This window comes from Petromyzon marinus, chromosome 70 (assembly GCF_048934315.1).
Source record: "Petromyzon marinus isolate PM22_M1 ecotype Great Lakes invasive population chromosome 70, UKy_Petmar_22M1.pri1.0, whole genome shotgun sequence".
Classification (NCBI taxonomy): Eukaryota; Metazoa; Chordata; class Hyperoartia; order Petromyzontiformes; family Petromyzontidae; genus Petromyzon; species Petromyzon marinus.
Window position 1 is genome coordinate 3,666,107 of NC_133736.1, and position 19,450 is coordinate 3,685,556.

The following is a 19,450-nucleotide window of genomic DNA, read 5'->3' on the forward strand; positions in this document are numbered from 1 at the left end:
ACACTACAGTATAACACACTAACACTAACACTACGCAGCCTCACGCAACCACCCCGAGGTGACGCACTCGCTGCACTAACACACACTAACACACACTAACACACTCACACACTACAGTATAACACACTAACACTAACACTACGCAGCCTCACGCAACCACCCCGAGGTGACGCACTCGCTGCACTAACACACACTAACACACTATAACACTCACTAACACTATAACACACTAACACACACTAACACACACTAACACACACTAACACTACGCAGCCTCACGCAACCACCCCGAGGTGACGCACTCGCTGCACTAACACACACTAACACACACTAACACACACTAACACACTCACACTATAACACACTCACACTAACACACACCAACACACACTAACACACACTACGCAGCCTCACGCAACCACCCCGAGGTGACGCACTCGCTGCACTACCACACACTAACACACACTAACACCACACTAACACACACTAACACCACACTAACACACACTAACACACACTAACACCACACTAACACACACTAACACCACACTAACACACACTAACACACACTAACACCACACTAACACACACTAACACCACACTAACACACACTAACACACACTAACACACACTAACACTAACACACTAACACTATAACACACTACACACACTAACACACTAACACACACTAACACACTAACACACACTAACACACACTACGCAGCCTCACGCAACCACCCCGAGGTGACGCACTCGCTGCACTAACACACACTAACACACACTAACACACACTAACACACTCACACACTAACACACACTAACACACACTACGCAGCCTCACGCAACCACCCCGAGGTGACGCACTCGCTGCACTACCACACACTAACACACTATAACACACTCACACACACTAACACACTCACACACTACAGTATAACACACTAACACTAACACTACGCAGCCTCACGCAACCACCCCGAGGTGACGCGCTCGCTGCACTAACACACACTAACACACTATAACACACTAACACTATAACACACACTAACACTATAACACACTAACACACACTAACACTATAACACACTAACACTAACACACACTAACACACACTACGCAGCCTCACGCAACCACCCCGAGGTGACGCGCTCGCTGCACTAACACACACTAACACACTAACACACTCACTAACACTATAACACACACTAACACACTCACACTAACACACACACACTAACACACACTAACACACACTAACACACTATAACACACTAACACCACACTCTAACACACACTAACACACACACTAACACTCACACTAACACACACTAACACACTAACACTAACACACACTAACACACACTACGCAGCCTCACGCAACCACCCCGAGGTGACGCACTCGCTGCACTACCACACACTAACACACACTAACACACACTAACACACACTAACACACACTAACACACTCACACACTAACACTAACACACACTAACACACACACACTAACACACACTAACACACACTACACAGCCTCACGCAACCACCCCGAGGTGACGCACTCGCTGCACTAACACACACTAACACACACTACCACACACTAACACACTAACACACACACACTAACACACACTAACACTATAACACACTAACACACTCACACTATAACACACTCACACTAACACACACTACCACACACTAACACACACTACGCAGCCTCACGCAACCACCCCGAGGTGACGCACTCGCTGCACTACCGCACACTAACACACTATAACACTAACACCACACTAACACACTCACACTAACACACACTAACACACACTAACACACACACACTAACACACACTAACACACACTACGCAGCCTCACGCAACCACCCCGAGGTGACGCACTCGCTGCACTACCACACACTACCGCACACTAACACACACACTAACACACACACTAACACACTAACACTCACTAACACACACTAACACACACTACGCAGCCTCACGCAACCACCCCGAGGTGACGCACTCGCTGCACTAACACACACTAACACACTAACACACTCACTAACACACACTAACACACTAACACACTCACTAACACACACTAACACACACACACTAACACACTAACACTAACACACTAACACACACTAACACTAACACACACTAACACACTAACACACACTAACACACACTACGCAGCCTCACGCAACCACCCCGAGGTGACGCACTCGCTGCACTAACACACACTAACACACTATAACACACTAACACTATAACACACACTAACACTATAACACACTAACACACACTAACACTATAACACACTAACACTAACACACACTAACACACACTAACACACACTAACACACACTAACACACACTAACACACTCACACACTACAGTATAACACACTAACACACACTACGCAGCCTCACGCAACCACCCCGAGGTGACGCACTCGCTGCACTACCGCACACTACCGCACACTAACACACTAACACTAACACTCACTAACACACTAACACTCACTAACACCACACACTAACACACACTAACACTAACACACACTAACACTATAACACACTAACACTAACACACTAACACTAACACACACTAACACACTAACACTACAGTATAACACACTAACACACACTAACACTATAACACACTAATACACACACTAACACTATAACACACTAACACACACACTAACACTATAACACACTAACACTAACACACTAACACACACTAACACACTAACACTACAGTATAACACACTAACACACACTAACACTATAACACACTAACACACACTACGCAGCCTCACGCAACCACCCCGAGGTGACGCACTCGCTGCACTACCACACACTAACACACTATAACACTAACACCACACTAACACACTCACACTAACACACACTACAGTATAACACACTAACACACACTAACACACACTAACACACACTAACACACTAACACACACTAACACACACTACGCAGCCTCACGCAACCACCCCGAGGTGACGCACTCGCTGCACTACCACACACTAACACACTATAACACTAACACCACACTAACACACTCACACTAACACACACTAACACACACTAACACTAACACACACTAACACACTAACACACACTAACACACTAACACACACTAACACACACTAACACTAACACACACTAACACACACTCACACACTAACACACACTAACACACACTCACACACTAACACACACTAACACACTAACACACACACTAACACACTCACACTAACACACACTAACACACACTAACACACACTAACACTAACACACACTCACACACTAACACACACTAACACACACTCACACACTAACACACACTAACACACACTAACACACTAACACACACACTAACACACTCACACTAACACACACTAACACACACTAACACACACTAACACTAACACACACTAACACACACTCACACACTAACACTAACACACACTAACACACTAACACACACACTAACACACTCACACTAACACACACTACAGTATAACACACTAACACTCACTAACACACACTCACACACTAACACTAACACACACTAACACACACTAACACTAACAAACACTAACACACACTCACACACTAACACACACTAACACACACTCACACACTAACACACACTAACACACTAACACACACACTAACACACTCACACTAACACACACTAACACACACTAACACACACTAACAACACACTAACACTAACACACACTAACACTAACACACTAACACTAACACACTAACACTAACTCACACTAACACACTAACACTCACACACACTAACACACACACTACAGTATAACACACTAACACTAACACACTAACACTAACTCACACTAACACACTAACACTAACACACACTAACACACACTAACACACTAACACTAACACACACTAACACACACTAACACACACTAACACACACTAACACTATAACACACTAACACACACTACGCAGCCTCACGCAACCACCCCGAGGTGACGCACACGCTGCACTACCACACACTAACACACTAACACACACTAACACTCACACTAACACTAACACACACTAACACACACTAACACACTAACACACACACTAACACACACACTAACACTAACACACACTAACACACACTAACACACACTAACACACACTAACACACTAACACTAACACACACTAACACACACTAACACACTAACACACACTAACACTAACACACACTAACACTCACACTAACACACACTAACACTAACACACACTAACACTATAACACACTAACACACACTAACACTAACACACTAACACACACTAACACACACTAACACACACTAACACTAACACACTAACACACTCACACTAACACACACTACAGTATAACACACTAACACACACTACAGTATAACACACTAACACACACTAACACACACTACAGTATAACACACTAACACACACTACAGTATAACACACTAACACACACTAACACACACTAACACTATAACACACTAACACACTAACACACACTAACACTAACACACACTAACACACTCACACTAACACATTAACACTCACTAACACACTAACACTAACACACTAACACACACTACAGTATAACACACTAACACACACTAACACTATAACACACTAACACACTAACACACACTAACACACTAACACTAATACACACTAATACACACTAACACACACTAACACACACTAACACTCACACTAACACTCACACTAACACTAACACACTAACACACACTAACACTAACACACTAACACTAATACACACTAACACTAATACACACTAACACACACTAACACACACTAACACTCACACTAACACTAACACACTAACACTAACACACACTAACACTGACACACACTAACACACTAACACTAACACACACTAACACTAACACACACTAACACACTAACTCTAACACACACTAACACTAACACACACTAACACTCACACTAACACTAACACACACTAACACTAACACACACTAACACTAACACACTAACACACACTAACACCGCACACTAACACACACAAACACACACAAACACACACTAACACACACTAACACACACTAACACTCACACACACTAACACACACTAACACTCACACACACTAACACTCACACACACTCACACACACTAACACTATAACACACTAACACACACTAACACTCACACTCACACTAACACACACTAACACTAATACACACTAACACTAACACACACTAACACACACTAACACTAACACACACTAACACTAACACACTAACACTCACTAACACACACACTAACACACACAAACACACACTAACACACACTAACACTACACACTAACACTAACACTATAACACACTAACACTCACACTAACACTAACACACACTAACACCACACACTAACACACACTAACACTAACACACACTAACACCACACACTAACACACACTAACACTAACACACACTAACACTCACACTAACACACACTAACACACGCTAACGCCCACACGCTAACGCCCACACGCTAACAACAACAACCGCCATTCGCCACTAAGTGGCGGTGACGTCACCACGACGCTTGTGCCAGGCTATGTGCACCCTGAGGCCACGTGAAGTGTCGAACGCCCGCTGGCAGGAGGTCACGGGGCAGACCCAGGTGCCACAGGTCGACTGACTGAGATGACTGGCTGATGCACCACCTGTGCCCCCTACTGTGCCAACCTGCTGTGCTTTAGCCACCCGGCGCTCCGCTCGTTGTTCTGAGCGTCGCTCCTCCGCCCTCCGTTGTTGTTGGAGGGCGACTGCCTCCAACTGCCCAGTAGCGTCCTTCACGAGCCTCCTCCACAGAGGCCGATCTTGACACCGCTGGTACCAGTCATCGGCAAGTCCACTCAGCTCCACGTCCTCCGGTACCACATCACTCCATCTCTTCTCTAGCCCGTGCCGTGCCCGCTTTGCCCCCTCAATCCGGCCGAACAAAAGCTGTTTCGGCATGCGGTGGCTGGGCATGCGGGCTACATGACCCAGCCATCGCAGCCTTGCCCGCCGGAGGAGCTCACCGATGGGACCTTGCCCAGATCTTTCAAGGATTTGTGAGCTCCTCACACAATCCAGTCTGGTTAAACCCAGGATGGATCGTAGGCAGGCCAGCCTAAATGTTTCTAACCGGCGAAGATGTTCCATTAGGGGGGTCCACGTTTCGCAAGCGTAGAGAAGGGAGGGAATGACCGTGGCCGAGAAGACCTGAAGCTTAGTGCGGAGCGACAGACCAGGTAGCTTCCACACAGCGTTACGCAACCGATGAAAAGATATTGCCGCTCGACTGATTCGGAGTGAGACCTCTGCTGTTAAACTGGAGCCAGTCATGAGCACACTGCTTAGGTATGGGAAACTCTCCACTCTCTCCACAACTGCCCCATCACCGATTGGGAGTTGTGGGGGTGGAGTGTCCGATGGTACAAAATACCCAGGCAGGTGCTTAGTTTTGGTGGGGCTGATGGTAAGGCCCCACCTTTTAGTGGCACGCTCCAGTCTCAGCAGCAGCGTCTCCAACTCCTCCTCTGACTGAGCAGCTATTACCAAATCATCAGCATACATAACGTGGTTTAGCAATAGGGAGCCATCCCTTGACCGCACCCGGGCATCGATCAGCCTCCCATTATATCTGTACCATATGGAGATTCCCCCGGTACAGCTATTGAAGGCTTCACGAACTACGTGGTTAAAATAGATGTTAAATAATGTGGGAGCCAGAGGACATCCCTGTCGCACCCCAAGGTGTACAGGGAATGGCTCTGACTCCCGGCCACGTAGTTTTACCCCGGCCCGCTCACCATCATGAAGGTCCTTAATGATCGTGAGCAGAGGGTCAGGTACTCCAAAAGCACGAAGAACGACCCAGAGCCCAGGCCTACTGATGGTATCATAGGCCTTGACCAGGTCAATAAAGCAGAGATGTAGGTCTTGTTGGAATTCCCTACACCTCTGCTGTAGCAGACGGACGGAAAATATGGCATCTGTGCAGGACCGCCCTTTCCTGAAACCGAATTGGGGCTCCGCAAGCCTCTCCTCAGCGTGCCTGGCAAGGCGATGCTGAATAATCCTTGCCAGGACCTTTCCCGGCACACTGAGGACTGAGATGCCCCTGTAGTTGTTACAGTCTGTGCGGTCCGCCTTCTTAAAGAGGGGGACCACCAGGGCATCCTTCCAATCCTGCGGAACCCGTCCAGTGGTCCGGACTGTTGTTATGATATCATATAGGGCAGTCTGTGCACAAACGCCACCCTCCCTCAGCATTTCGCTTGGGAGATCATCTCTGCCCGCTGCCTTTCCTGGTCTCAGACTCCGGATCGCCTTCAGTACTTCCTCAACAGATGGCACCTCAGCCAGCCACTCACAGGGGGTGACTTCTTCCAATATTTGAGGCACCGCAGCCTCAGCAGGGTCATCCTCACTTTGTGCCACGATGTTTTCCTGGCTGAGGGATTTTCCCTCCCCCAGGACCTCACAGAAATGCTCAGCAAATCTGCAAACCACGCTAACACCCACACACTAACACACACTAACACCCACACGCTAACGCCCACACGCTAACGCCCACACGCTAACGCCCACACGCTAACACCCACACGCTAACACCCACACGCTAACACCCACCCGCTAACACCCACACGCTAGCACCCACACGCTAACACCCACACGCTAACACCCACACGCTAACACCCACACGCTAACACCCACACGCTAACACCCACCCGCTAACACCCACACCTTAACACACTAACACCCACCCGCTAACACCCACACGCTAACACCCACCCGCTAACACCCACACGCTAACACCCACACGCTAACACCCACACGCTAACACCCACCCGCTAACACCCACACGCTAACACCCACACGCTAACACCCACACGCTAACACCCACACGCTAGCACCCACACGCTAACGCCCACACGCTAGCGCCCACACGCTAGCACCCACACGCTAGCGCCCACACGCTAGCGCCCACACGCTAGCGCCCACACGCTAGCGCCCACACGCTAACACCCACACGCTAACACCCACACGCTAACACCCACACGCTAGCGCCCACACGCTAGTTCACATTGTGATGGCGACGCGTTGGTAATGCTCCATCACGTGTTGTAAATCTCTTACACAGTGAATGTTGAACTTTAGCGTGACAAAACTGATGCTCACCCCGAGCCCTCATTACTTCGATAGCGGCATTGTCTTTGAGCTGTGTGACGCCTTTTGACGTCATCTGGTCGAGCACCAATTGGCTCAAAAGAAAGCCGTCCCTTGGTGCGGACCAATCAGCTTCAAGGACAGTGCATCGTCATATTCATATTCTTAGCTCTTTCGGTAAAGTCACGTTGAAGGGAAACAACAAAATAATAAAAATACATATAAAACAATGAAACAAAATTCTCACGACGTTTGCGTTACGGTCGAAACGCCGTGAGAATTTTATCGTTTTATATATTTTTTTAATTATTTCATTGTTTCCCTTCAACGTGCCTTTACCGAAAGAGCCAAGAATATGAGTCGCTGTAGCCACGGAAGCTTTAGATCAAAATTGAACGCACACATCATCACGGCGGTGTGTGGATTTTCGTCTGCATTGTGACCGCGGGTTAATGCGGTGAACATGAATCCTGGTAAGTAAAAACAAAAAAGAAGCTTCAATTTCGTCGCCATAAAAAAAAAATGGGTAACCGGGGCGACCCCCTTATTATCACGTGTTGCTACTGGTATCACGTGTTGCGTGCTGGTATCACGTGTTGCTACTGGTATCACGTGTTGCTACTGGTATCACGTGTTGCTACTGGTATCACGTGTTGCGTGCTTGTATCACGTGTTGTTACTGGTATCACGTGTTGCTACTGTTATCACGTGTTGCTACTGGTATCACGTGTTGCTACTGGTATCACGTGTTGCTACTGGTATCACGTGTTGCTGCTGGTATCACGTGTTGCTACTGGTATCACGTGTTGCTGCTGGTATCACGTGTTGCTACTGGTATCACGTGTTGCTGCTGGTATCACGTGTTGCTACTGGTATCACGTGTTGCTGCTGGTATCACGTGTTGCTACTGGTATCACGTGTTGTTACTGGTATCACGTGTTGCTGCTGGTATCACGTGTTGCGTGCTGGTATCACGTGTTGCTGCTGGTATCACGTGTTGCTACTGGTATCACGTGTTGCTGCTGGTATCACGTGTTGCTGCTGGTATCACGTGTTGCTGCTGGTATCACGTGTTGCGTGCTGGTATCACGTGTTGCTACTGGTATCACGTGTTGCTACTGGTATCACGTGTTGCTGCTGGTATCACGTGTTGCTACTGGTATCACGTGTTGCGTGCTTGTATCACGTGTTGCGTGCTGGTATCACGTGTTGCGTGCTGGTATCACGTGTTGCGTGCTGGTATCACGTGTTGCTGCTGGGCAAAGGGAGGCCTAATGACGCAGCTCGACTTTCAAAAATGCAATCGCGAATCGAACGGCAACTTCGGCACTTGCCCCGGCGGTCCGTCAGAGGCTACGCGGGTGACCTTTGTCCTTGCCGACAGATCCTGGAGCTGCTGCTGGTGGCGGGAGCCGACCCGGACGTGGGCGACAGCCTCCGCTCCACGCCGGTGCACCGCGCGGCCGCGCAGGGACACGGGGCCTGTCTGCAGCTCCTGCTACAGCACGGGGCCTCCAGTAACCTGCAGGACGGGCAGGGCAACACGCCGCTGTGCGTGACGCTCGCTCGCCCGCTCGCTCACCCAGACACTCACTCGCTCACCTACTCACTCACCTACTCACTCACCCAGACACTCACCCAGATACTCACCCACTCACTCACCTACTCACTCACCCAGACACTCACCCAGACACTCGCTCACCCACTCGCTCACTCACTCACCCAGACACTCACCCGCTCACTCACTCGCTCACCCAGACACTCACTCGCTCACCTACTCGCTCACCCACTCGCTCACCTACTCACTCGCTCACTCACTCACCCACTCGCTCACCCGCTCACCCAGACACTCACTCGCTCACCCACTCGCTCGCTCACTCACTCACTCACTCACCCAGACACTCACCCACTCGCTCACCCACTCGCTCACTCACTCACCCAGACACTCACCCACTCGCTCACCCACTCGCTCACTCACTCACCCAGACACTCACCCACTCGCTCACCCACTCGGTAACTCACTCACCCAGACACTCACCCACTCGCTCACCCACTCGCTCACTCACTCACCCAGACACTCACCCAGACACTCACCCACTCGCTCACCCACTCGCTCACCCAGACACTCACCCAGACACTCACCCAGACACTCACCCACTCGCTCACCCACTCGCTCACCTAGACACTCACTCGCTCACCCACTCACTCACTCGCTCACCCACTCGCTCACCCACTCACTCACCCAGACACTCACCCACTCGCTCACCTACTCGCTCACCCACTCGCTCACCTACTCACTCGCTCACTCACTCACCCACTCGCTCACCCGCTCACCCAGACACTCACTCGCTCACCCACTCGCTCGCTCACTCACTCACTCACTCACCCAGACACTCACCCACTCGCTCACCCACTCGCTCACTCACTCACCCAGACACTCACCCACTCGCTCACCCACTCGCTCACTCACTCACCCAGACACTCAACCACTCGCTCACCCACTCGGTAACTCACTCACCCAGACACTCACCCACTCGCTCACCCACTCGCTCACTCACTCACCCAGACACTCACCCAGACACTCACCCACTCGCTCACCCACTCGCTCACCCAGACACTCACCCAGACACTCACCCAGACACTCACCCACTCGCTCACCCACTCGCTCACCCAGACACTCACTCGCTCACCCACTCACTCATTCGCTCACCCACTCACTCACCCAGACACTCACCCACTCGCTCACCCACTCGCTCAATCACTCACCCAGACACTCACCCGCTCGCTCACCCACTCGCTCACTCACTCACCCAGACACTCACCCACTCGCTCACCCACTCGCTCACTCACTCACCCAGACACTCACCCACTCGCTCACCCACTCGCTCACTCACTCACTCACCCAGACACTCACCCACTCGCTCACCCACTCGCTCACTCACTCACCCAGACACTCACCCACTCGCTCACCCACTCGCTCACTCACTCACCCAGACACTCACCCACTCGCTCACCCACTCGCTCACTCACTCACCCAGACACTCACCCACTCGCTCACCCACCCGCTCACTCACTCACCCAGACACTCACCCAGACACTCACCCACTCGCTCACCCACTCGCTCACCCAGACACTCACCCAGACACTCACCCAGGCACTCACCCACTCGCTCACCCACTCGCTCACCCAGACACTCACTCGCTCACCCACTCACTCACTCGCTCACCCACTCACCCAGACACTCACCCACTCGCTCACCCACTCGCTCAATCACTCACCCAGACACTCACCCGCTCGCTCACCCACTCGCTCACTCACTCACCCAGACACTCACCCACTCGCTCACCCACTCGCTCACTCACTCACCCAGACACTCACCCACTCGCTCACCCACTCGCTCACTCACTCACCCAGACACTCACCCACTCGCTCACCCACTCACTCACTCACTCACCCAGACACTCACCCACTCGCTCACCCACTCGCTCACTCACTCACCCAGACACTCACCCACTCGCTCACCCACTCGCTCACTCACTCACCCAGACACTCACCCACTCGCTCACCCACTCGCTCACCCACTCGCTCACCCAGACACTCACCCAGACACTCACCCAGGCACTCACCCACTCGCTCACCCACTCGCTCACCCAGACACTCACTCGCTCACCCACTCACTCACTCGCTCACCCACTCACTCACCCAGACACTCACCCACTCGCTCACCCACTCGCTCAATCACTCACCCAGACACTCACCCGCTCGCTCACCCACTCGCTCACTCACTCACCCAGACACTCACCCACTCGCTCACCCACTCGCTCACTCACTCACCCAGACACTCACCCACTCGCTCACCCACTCGCTCACTCACTCACCCAGACACTCACCCACTCGCTCACCCACTCACTCACTCACTCACCCAGACACTCACCCACTCGCTCACCCACTCGCTCACTCACTCACCCAGACACTCACCCACTCGCTCACCCACTCGCTCACTCACTCACCCAGACACTCACCCACTCGCTCACCCACTCTCTGTCTGTGTCTCTCTGTCTGTGTCTCTCTGTCTGTGTCTCTCTGTCAGTGTCTCTCTCTGTCAGTGTCTCTCTCTGTCAGTGTCTCTCTGTTAGTGTCTCTCTGTCAGTGTCTCTCTGTCAGTGTCTCACTGTCAATGTCTCTCTGTCAGTCTCTCTCTGTCAGTGTCTGTCTCTGTCAGTGTCTCTCTGTCAGTGTCTCTCTGTCTGTGTCTCTCTGTCAGTGTCTCTCTGTCAGTGTCTCTCTGTCAGTGTCTCTCTGTCAGTGTCTCTCTGTCAGTGTCTCTCTGTCAGTGTCTCTCTGTCTGTGTCTCTCTGTCAGTGTCTCTCTGTCTGTGTCTCTCTGTCAGTGTCTCTCTCTGTCAGTGTCTCTCTCTGTCTGTGTCTCTCTCTGTCAGTGTCTCTCTGTCAGCGTCTCTCTGTCAATGTCTCTCTGTCAGTGTCTCTCTCTGTCAGTGTCTCTCTCTGTCTGTGTCTCTCTGTCAGTGTCTCTCTGTCAATGTCTCTCTGTCAGTGTCTCTCTCTGTCAGTGTCTCTCTGTCAGTGTCTCTCTGTCAATGTCTCTCTGTCTGTGTCTCTCTCTGTCAGTGTCTCTCTGTCAGTGTCTCTCTGTCTGTGTCTCTCTGTCAGTGTCTCTCTGTCAATGTCTCTCTGTCAGTGTCTCTCTCTGTCAGTGTCTCTCTCTGTCTGTGTCTCTCTGTCAGTGTCTCTCTGTCTGTGTCTCTCTCTGTCAGTGTCTCTCTGTCAGTGTCTCTCTCTGTCAGTGTCTCTCTGTCAGTGTCTCTCTGTCTGTGTCTCTCTGTCTGTGTCTCTCTGTCAGTGTCTCTCTGTCTGTCTCTCTCTGTCTGTGTCTCTCTGTCAGTGTCTCTCTGTCTGTGTCTCTCTGTCAGTGTCTCTCTGTCAGTGTCTCTCTGTCTGTCTCTCTCTGTCAGTGTCTCTCTGTCAGTGTCTCTCTGTCAGTGTCTCTCTCTGTCAGTGTCTCTCTGTCTGTGTCTCTCTCTGTCAGTGTCTCTCTGTCTGTGTCTCTCTGTCAGTCTCTCTCTGTCTGTGTCTCTCTGTCAGTGTCTCTCTGTCAGTGTCTCTCTGTCAGTGTCTCTCTGTCAGTGTCTCTCTCTCAGTGTCTCTCTGTCAGTGTCTCTCTGTCAGTGTCTCTCTCTCTGTGTCTCTCTCTGTCAGTGTCTCTCTGTCACTGTCTCTCTGTCAGTGTCTCTCTCTGTCAGTGTCTCTCTGTCAGTGTCTCTCTGTCAGTGTCTCTCTCTGTCAGTGTCTCTCTCTGTCTGTGTCTCTCTCTGTCTGTGTCTCTCTGTCAATGTCTCTGTGTCAATGTCTCTCTGTCAGTGTCTCTCTCTGTCAGTGTCTCTCTCTGTCAGTGTCTCTCTGTCAGTGTCTCTGTCTCTCTGTCAGTGTCTCTCTGTGTCAGTCTCTCTCTGTCAGTGTCTCTCTGTCTGTGTCTCTCTGTCAGTGTCTCTCTGTCAATGTCTCTGTGTCAATGTCTCTCTGTCAGTGTCTCTCTCTGTCAATGTCTCTCTGTGTCAGTGTCTCTCTCTGTCAGTGTCTCTCTGTGTCAGTGTCTCTCTCTGTCAGTGTCTCTCTGTCAGTGTCTCTCTGTCAGTGTCTCTCTCTGTCAGTGTCTCTCTCCGTCACCGTCTCTCTGTCAGTGTCTCTCTGTCAGTGTCTCTCTCTGTCAGTGTCTCTCTGTCTGTCTCTCTGTCTGTGTCTCTCTGTCAGTGTCTCTCTGTCTGTGTCTCTCTGTCTGTGTCTCTCTGTCAGTGTCTCTCTGTCTGTCTCTCTCTGTCTGTGTCTCTCTGTCAGTGTCTCTCTGTCTGTGTCTCTCTGTCAGTGTCTCTCTGTCAGTGTCTCTCTGTCTGTCTCTCTCTGTCAGTGTCTCTCTGTCAGTGTCTCTCTCTGTCAGTGTCTCTCTGTCTGTGTCTCTCTCTGTCAGTGTCTCTCTGTCTGTGTCTCTCTGTCAGTCTCTCTCTGTCTGTGTCTCTCTGTCAGTGTCTCTCTGTCAGTGTCTCTCTGTCAGTGTCTCTCTGTCAGTGTCTCTCTGTCAGTGTCTCTCTGTCAGTGTCTCTCTGTCAGTGTCTCTCTCTCTGTGTCTCTCTCTGTCAGTGTCTCTCTGTCACTGTCTCTCTGTCAGTGTCTCTCTGTCAGTGTCTCTCTGTCAGTGTCTCTCTGTCAGTGTCTCTCTCTGTCAGTGTCTCTCTCTGTCTGTGTCTCTCTCTGTCTGTGTCTCTCTGTCAATGTCTCTGTGTCAATGTCTCTCTGTCAGTGTCTCTCTCTGTCAGTGTCTCTCTCTGTCAGTGTCTCTCTGTCAGTGTCTCTGTCTCTCTGTCAGTGTCTCTCTGTGTCAGTCTCTCTCTGTCAGTGTCTCTCTGTCTGTGTCTCTCTGTCAGTGTCTCTCTGTCAATGTCTCTGTGTCAATGTCTCTCTGTCAGTGTCTCTCTCTGTCAATGTCTCTCTCTGTCATTGTCTCTCTCTGTCAGTGTCTCTCTGTGTCAGTGTCTCTCTCTGTCAGTGTCTCTCTGTCAGTGTCTCTCTGTCAGTGTCTCTCTCTGTCAGTGTCTCTCTCCGTCACCGTCTCTCTGTCAGTGTCTCTCTGTCAGTGTCTCTCTCTGTCAGTGTCTCTCTGTCTGTGTCTCTCTGTCTGTGTCTCTCTGTCTGTGTCTCTCTCTGTCAGTGTCTCTCTGTTAGTGTCTCTCTGTCAGTGTCTCTCTGTCAGTGTCTCTGTCAGTGTCTCTCTGTCTGTGTCTCTCTGTCAGTGTCTCTCTGTCTGTGTCTCTCTGTCAGTGTCTCTCTGTCTGTGTCTCTCTCTGTCTGTGTCTCTCTCTGTCAGTGTCTCTCTGTTAGTGTCTCTCTGTCAGTGTCTCTCTGTCAGTGTCTCTGTCAGTGTCTCTCTGTCAATGTCTCTGTCAGTGTCTCTCTGTCAGTGTCTCTCTGTCAGTGTCTCTCTGTCAGTGTCTCTCTGTCAGTGTCTCGCTGTCTGTCTCTCTCTGTCAGTGTCTCTCTCCGTCACCGTCTCTCTGTCAGTGTCTCTCTGTCAACGTCTCTCCGTCAACGTCTCTCTCCGTCAACGTCTCTCTGTCAGTGTCTCTCTGTCAGTGTCTCTCTCCGTCAACGTCTCTCTGTCAGTGTCTCTCTGTCAGTGTCTCTCTGTCAGTGTCTCTGTCAGTGTCTCTCTATCAGTGTCTCTCTGTCAGTCTCTCTCCGTCAACGTCTCTCTGTCAGTGTCTCTCTGTCTCTGTCGGTGTCTCTCTGTCAGTGTCTCTCTGTCAGTGTCTCTCTGTCAGTGTCTCTCTGTCAGTGTCTCTCTGTCTGTGTCTCTCTGTCAGTGTCTCTCTGTCTGTGTCTCTCTGTCAGTGTCTCTCTGTCAGTGTCTCTCTCCGTCAGTGTCTCTCTCCGTCAACGTCTCCGTCCGTCACCGTCTCTCCGCCTCTCTGCCTCTCAGCCACCTGGCGTGCGAGGAGGAGCGGAGCGACGGTGCTCAGTTGCTGCTCAAGCACGGCGCCAGCGTGGACATTGCCAACGCTGACGGACAGACCCCGCTGGAGGTTGCCCCGAGGGGCCTCGCCGCGCTGCTACGCAGGGCACTGGCCCCCGTGCAGACCTAAACCCCCGGCGGCAAGCGGGTAGACAATTCCACGTTGCCGTGGCGAGCGCCCGCCCCCGGGCGAAGCTTTTATTTTATTTATAAGACGGAAGGGAACCGCGCGGCCCCGTCACCCTCCGCCGAGGCTGATTCCTAGGGTCTTGTTCACTCGCGACGCGGCCATCCACTAATGATCGCCGCCACCATCATCACCATCATCACCATCATCACCATCATCGTCATCACTACCACCACCATAATCATCACCACAACCATAATCATCACCACAACCATAATCATCATCATCATCACACACCACCACCATAATCACCATCATCACCACCACCATCACCACCACCATCATCATCACCATCATCATCACCTTCATCACCATCATCATCACCTTCATCACCATCATCATCACCACCACCACCATCATCATCATCACCACCATCATCACCACCATCATCATCACCATCATCATCACCATCATCACCACCATCATCACCATCATCACCATCATAATCATCATAATCATCACCACAACCATAATCATCACCACAACCATAATCATCACCACAACCATAATCATCATCATCATCACACACCACCACCATAATCACCATCATCATCACACACCACCACCATAATCATCATCACCATAAACATCACCACCATCATCATCACACACCACCACCATAATCATCATCACCATCATCATCACCACCACCATCATCATCACCACCACCATCATCACCATCATCATCACCATCATCATCACACACCATCATAATCATCATCACCACCACCATCATCATCGTCATCACCACTACCACCACCGTCATCACCACTACCACCACCGTCATCATCACCACAACCACCATCGTCATCATCACCACCATCATCACCACCACCACCATCATCATCACCACCACCATCATCATCGTCATCACCACCATCATCATCATCACCACCACCACCGTCATCATCGTCATCACCACCACCACCACCGTCATCATCACCATCATCACCACCGTCATCATCACCATCATCATCACCGTCATCATCACCACCAACATAATCATCACCAACATCACCACCATAATCATCACCACCATCATCGTCATCACCACCATCATCGTCATCACCACCACCATCATCACCACAACCACCATCGTCATCACCACCACCGTCATCATCACCGTCATCACCATCATCATCACCGTCGCATCAAAATTGATAGCAGCAGGAACCAAATTGCTCTTAAACACGCGACGTCCATTCTAAATGCGGAGGGGGAAAAACCCGGAGGGCCCGGAAAGATATCCACGACCACACAGGGAGAGGGGCACAAGCAGACTCCAAATACACAGCAGCAGTAGCAGCAGTAGCAGCAGTAGTAGTAGCAGTAGTAACAGCAGTAGTAGCAGCAGTAGTAGTAGCAGTAGTAGTAGCGGCAGTAGTAGCAGTAGTAGTAGCAGCTGTAGTAGCAGTAGCAGCAGTAGTAGTAGCTGTAGTAGTAGCAGTAGTAGTAGCTGTAGTAGTAGCAGTAGTAGTAGCAGCAGTAGCAGCAGTTGTAGTAGCAGTAGCAGCAGTACAATACACACTACGCCACAATACACACTACACTACGCTACAATACACACTACAATACGCACTACGATACAATACACACTACACTACAATACACACTACACTACGCTACAATACACACTACGCTACAATACACACTACACTACGCTACAATACACACTACACTACGCTACAATACACTACAATACACTACAATACACACTACGCTACAATACACACTACAATACACTACGCTACAGTACACACTACGCTAACCGTAATGAGAGAGAGCGCCATCTACGGGACGACGGAGGCGGTCGGTGCGTGATCACCGCCGGGTAACTCACATCCAATCAGAAATGGTTCCATCTGGGCCAAAGGCAACGGGGGAGAAGGGGCGGGGAGGGGGCGGAGCTTCGTGGGAATGTTCTGGAAACTTCGGTGGGAAGGTTCCGCGAAGGGGGGGCGTGGCTGGAGGCGGGGCTTAGCTCCGCCGAGAGCAATGTGAGGTGTGGGAAGCAGCCTGGGGGTCATCGCCTACCTCGACTCGCCACCGTCCACGCTTGCGGCTCCGCCAGCGAAGAGAGAGGGAGAGAGAGGGAGAGAAGGAGAGAGAGAAGGAGAGAGAGGGAGAGGAGAGACAGGGGGAGAGGGAGAGAAGGAGAGAGAAGGAGAGAGGGGGAGAGAGAGGGAGAGAGGGAGAGAAAGAGAGAGAGGGAGAGAAAGAGAGAGAGAGGAGAGAGAGAGAAGGAGAGAGAGAGAGAAAGAGAGAGAGGGAGAGAGAGAGGAGAGAGAGAGGGGGAGAGAAGGAGAGAGTTGTAGGGAGGGAGAGAGAAGGAGAGAGAGAGAGAAAGAGAGAGAAGGAGAGAGTTGTAGGGAGGGGGAGAGAGGGGGAGGGAGAGAGAGAAGGAGAGAGAGAGAGAGAAGGAGAGAGAGGGAGGGAGCGCTCGGCACGTCGCGACGGTGGGAGGAGGAGGAGGAGAGAGATGAGGGAATCTGTGCGGTCGTTGTCTCCGTAAATCTATAAAAGTTGTTAATGTGTGCGTCTGTTCAAAATGTTTAGCGTGCTTCCCGACATGCAACAAACTTGAAATTTGCCGCGTGTGTGTTGGAACAAGCACCGTGTGTGTGTGCGTGTTGTAACAACCACCGTGTGTGTGTGTTGTAACAAGCACCGTGTGTGTGTTGTAACAAGCACCGTGTGTGTGTGTGTGTTGTAACAAGCACCGTGTGTGTTGGAACAAGCACCGTGTGTGTGTGTGTTGTAACAAACACCGTGTGTGTGTGTGTTGGAACAAGCACTGTGTGTGTGTGTGTGTTGTAACAACCACCGTGTGTGTGTGTGTTGGAACAAGCACTGTGTGTGTGTGTGTTGTAACAACCACCGTGTGTGTGTGTGTTGTAACAACCACCGTGTGTGTGTGTTGGAACAACCACCGTGTGTGTGTGTTGTAACAAGCACCGTGTGTGTGTGTGTTGGAACAAGAACCGTGTGTGTGTGTTGGAACAAACACCGTGTGTGTGTGTGTTGTAACAAACACCGTGTGTGTGTTGTAACAACCACCGTGTGTGTGTGTTGTAACAAGCACCGTGTGTGTGTGTTGGAACAAGAACCGTGTGTGTGTTGTAACAAACACCGTGTGTGTGTGTTGTAACAAACACCGTGTGTGTGTTGTAACAAGCACCGTGTGTGTGTGTGTGTTGGAACAAGCACCGTGTGTGTGTGTGTTGTAACAAACACCGTGTGTGTGTGTTGGAACAAGCACTGTGTGTGTGTGTGTTGTAACAACCACCGTGTGTGTGTGTGTTGTAACAAGCACTGTGTGTGTGTGTTGTAACAAGCACCGTGTGTGTGTTTTAACAAGCACTGCGTGTGTGTGTTGTAACAAACACCGTGTGTGTGTTGTAACAAGCACTGTGTGTGTGTGTTGTAACAAACACCGTGTGTGTGTGTGTTGGAACAAGCACTGTGTGTGTGTGTGTTGGAACAAGCACT

The 19,450-nt window shown here is 50.6% G+C and overlaps 1 protein-coding gene across 1 annotated transcript in view; it reads left to right on the plus strand.

The window, feature by feature from the left end:
• The window catches only part of PSMD10 (proteasome 26S subunit, non-ATPase 10), a 26,323-nt gene extending 7,826 nt beyond the window's left edge, over positions 1–18,497 (plus strand). The window contains exons 4-5 of the mRNA XM_076055193.1: positions 9,638–9,804; positions 15,742–18,497. Of these exons, the coding sequence (XP_075911308.1) occupies positions 9,638–9,804; positions 15,742–15,904 (330 nt within the window). The 3' untranslated portion in view covers positions 15,905–18,497. The remainder of the gene's footprint in view (positions 1–9,637; positions 9,805–15,741) is intronic.
• Positions 18,498–19,450: the final 953 nt, after the last annotated feature.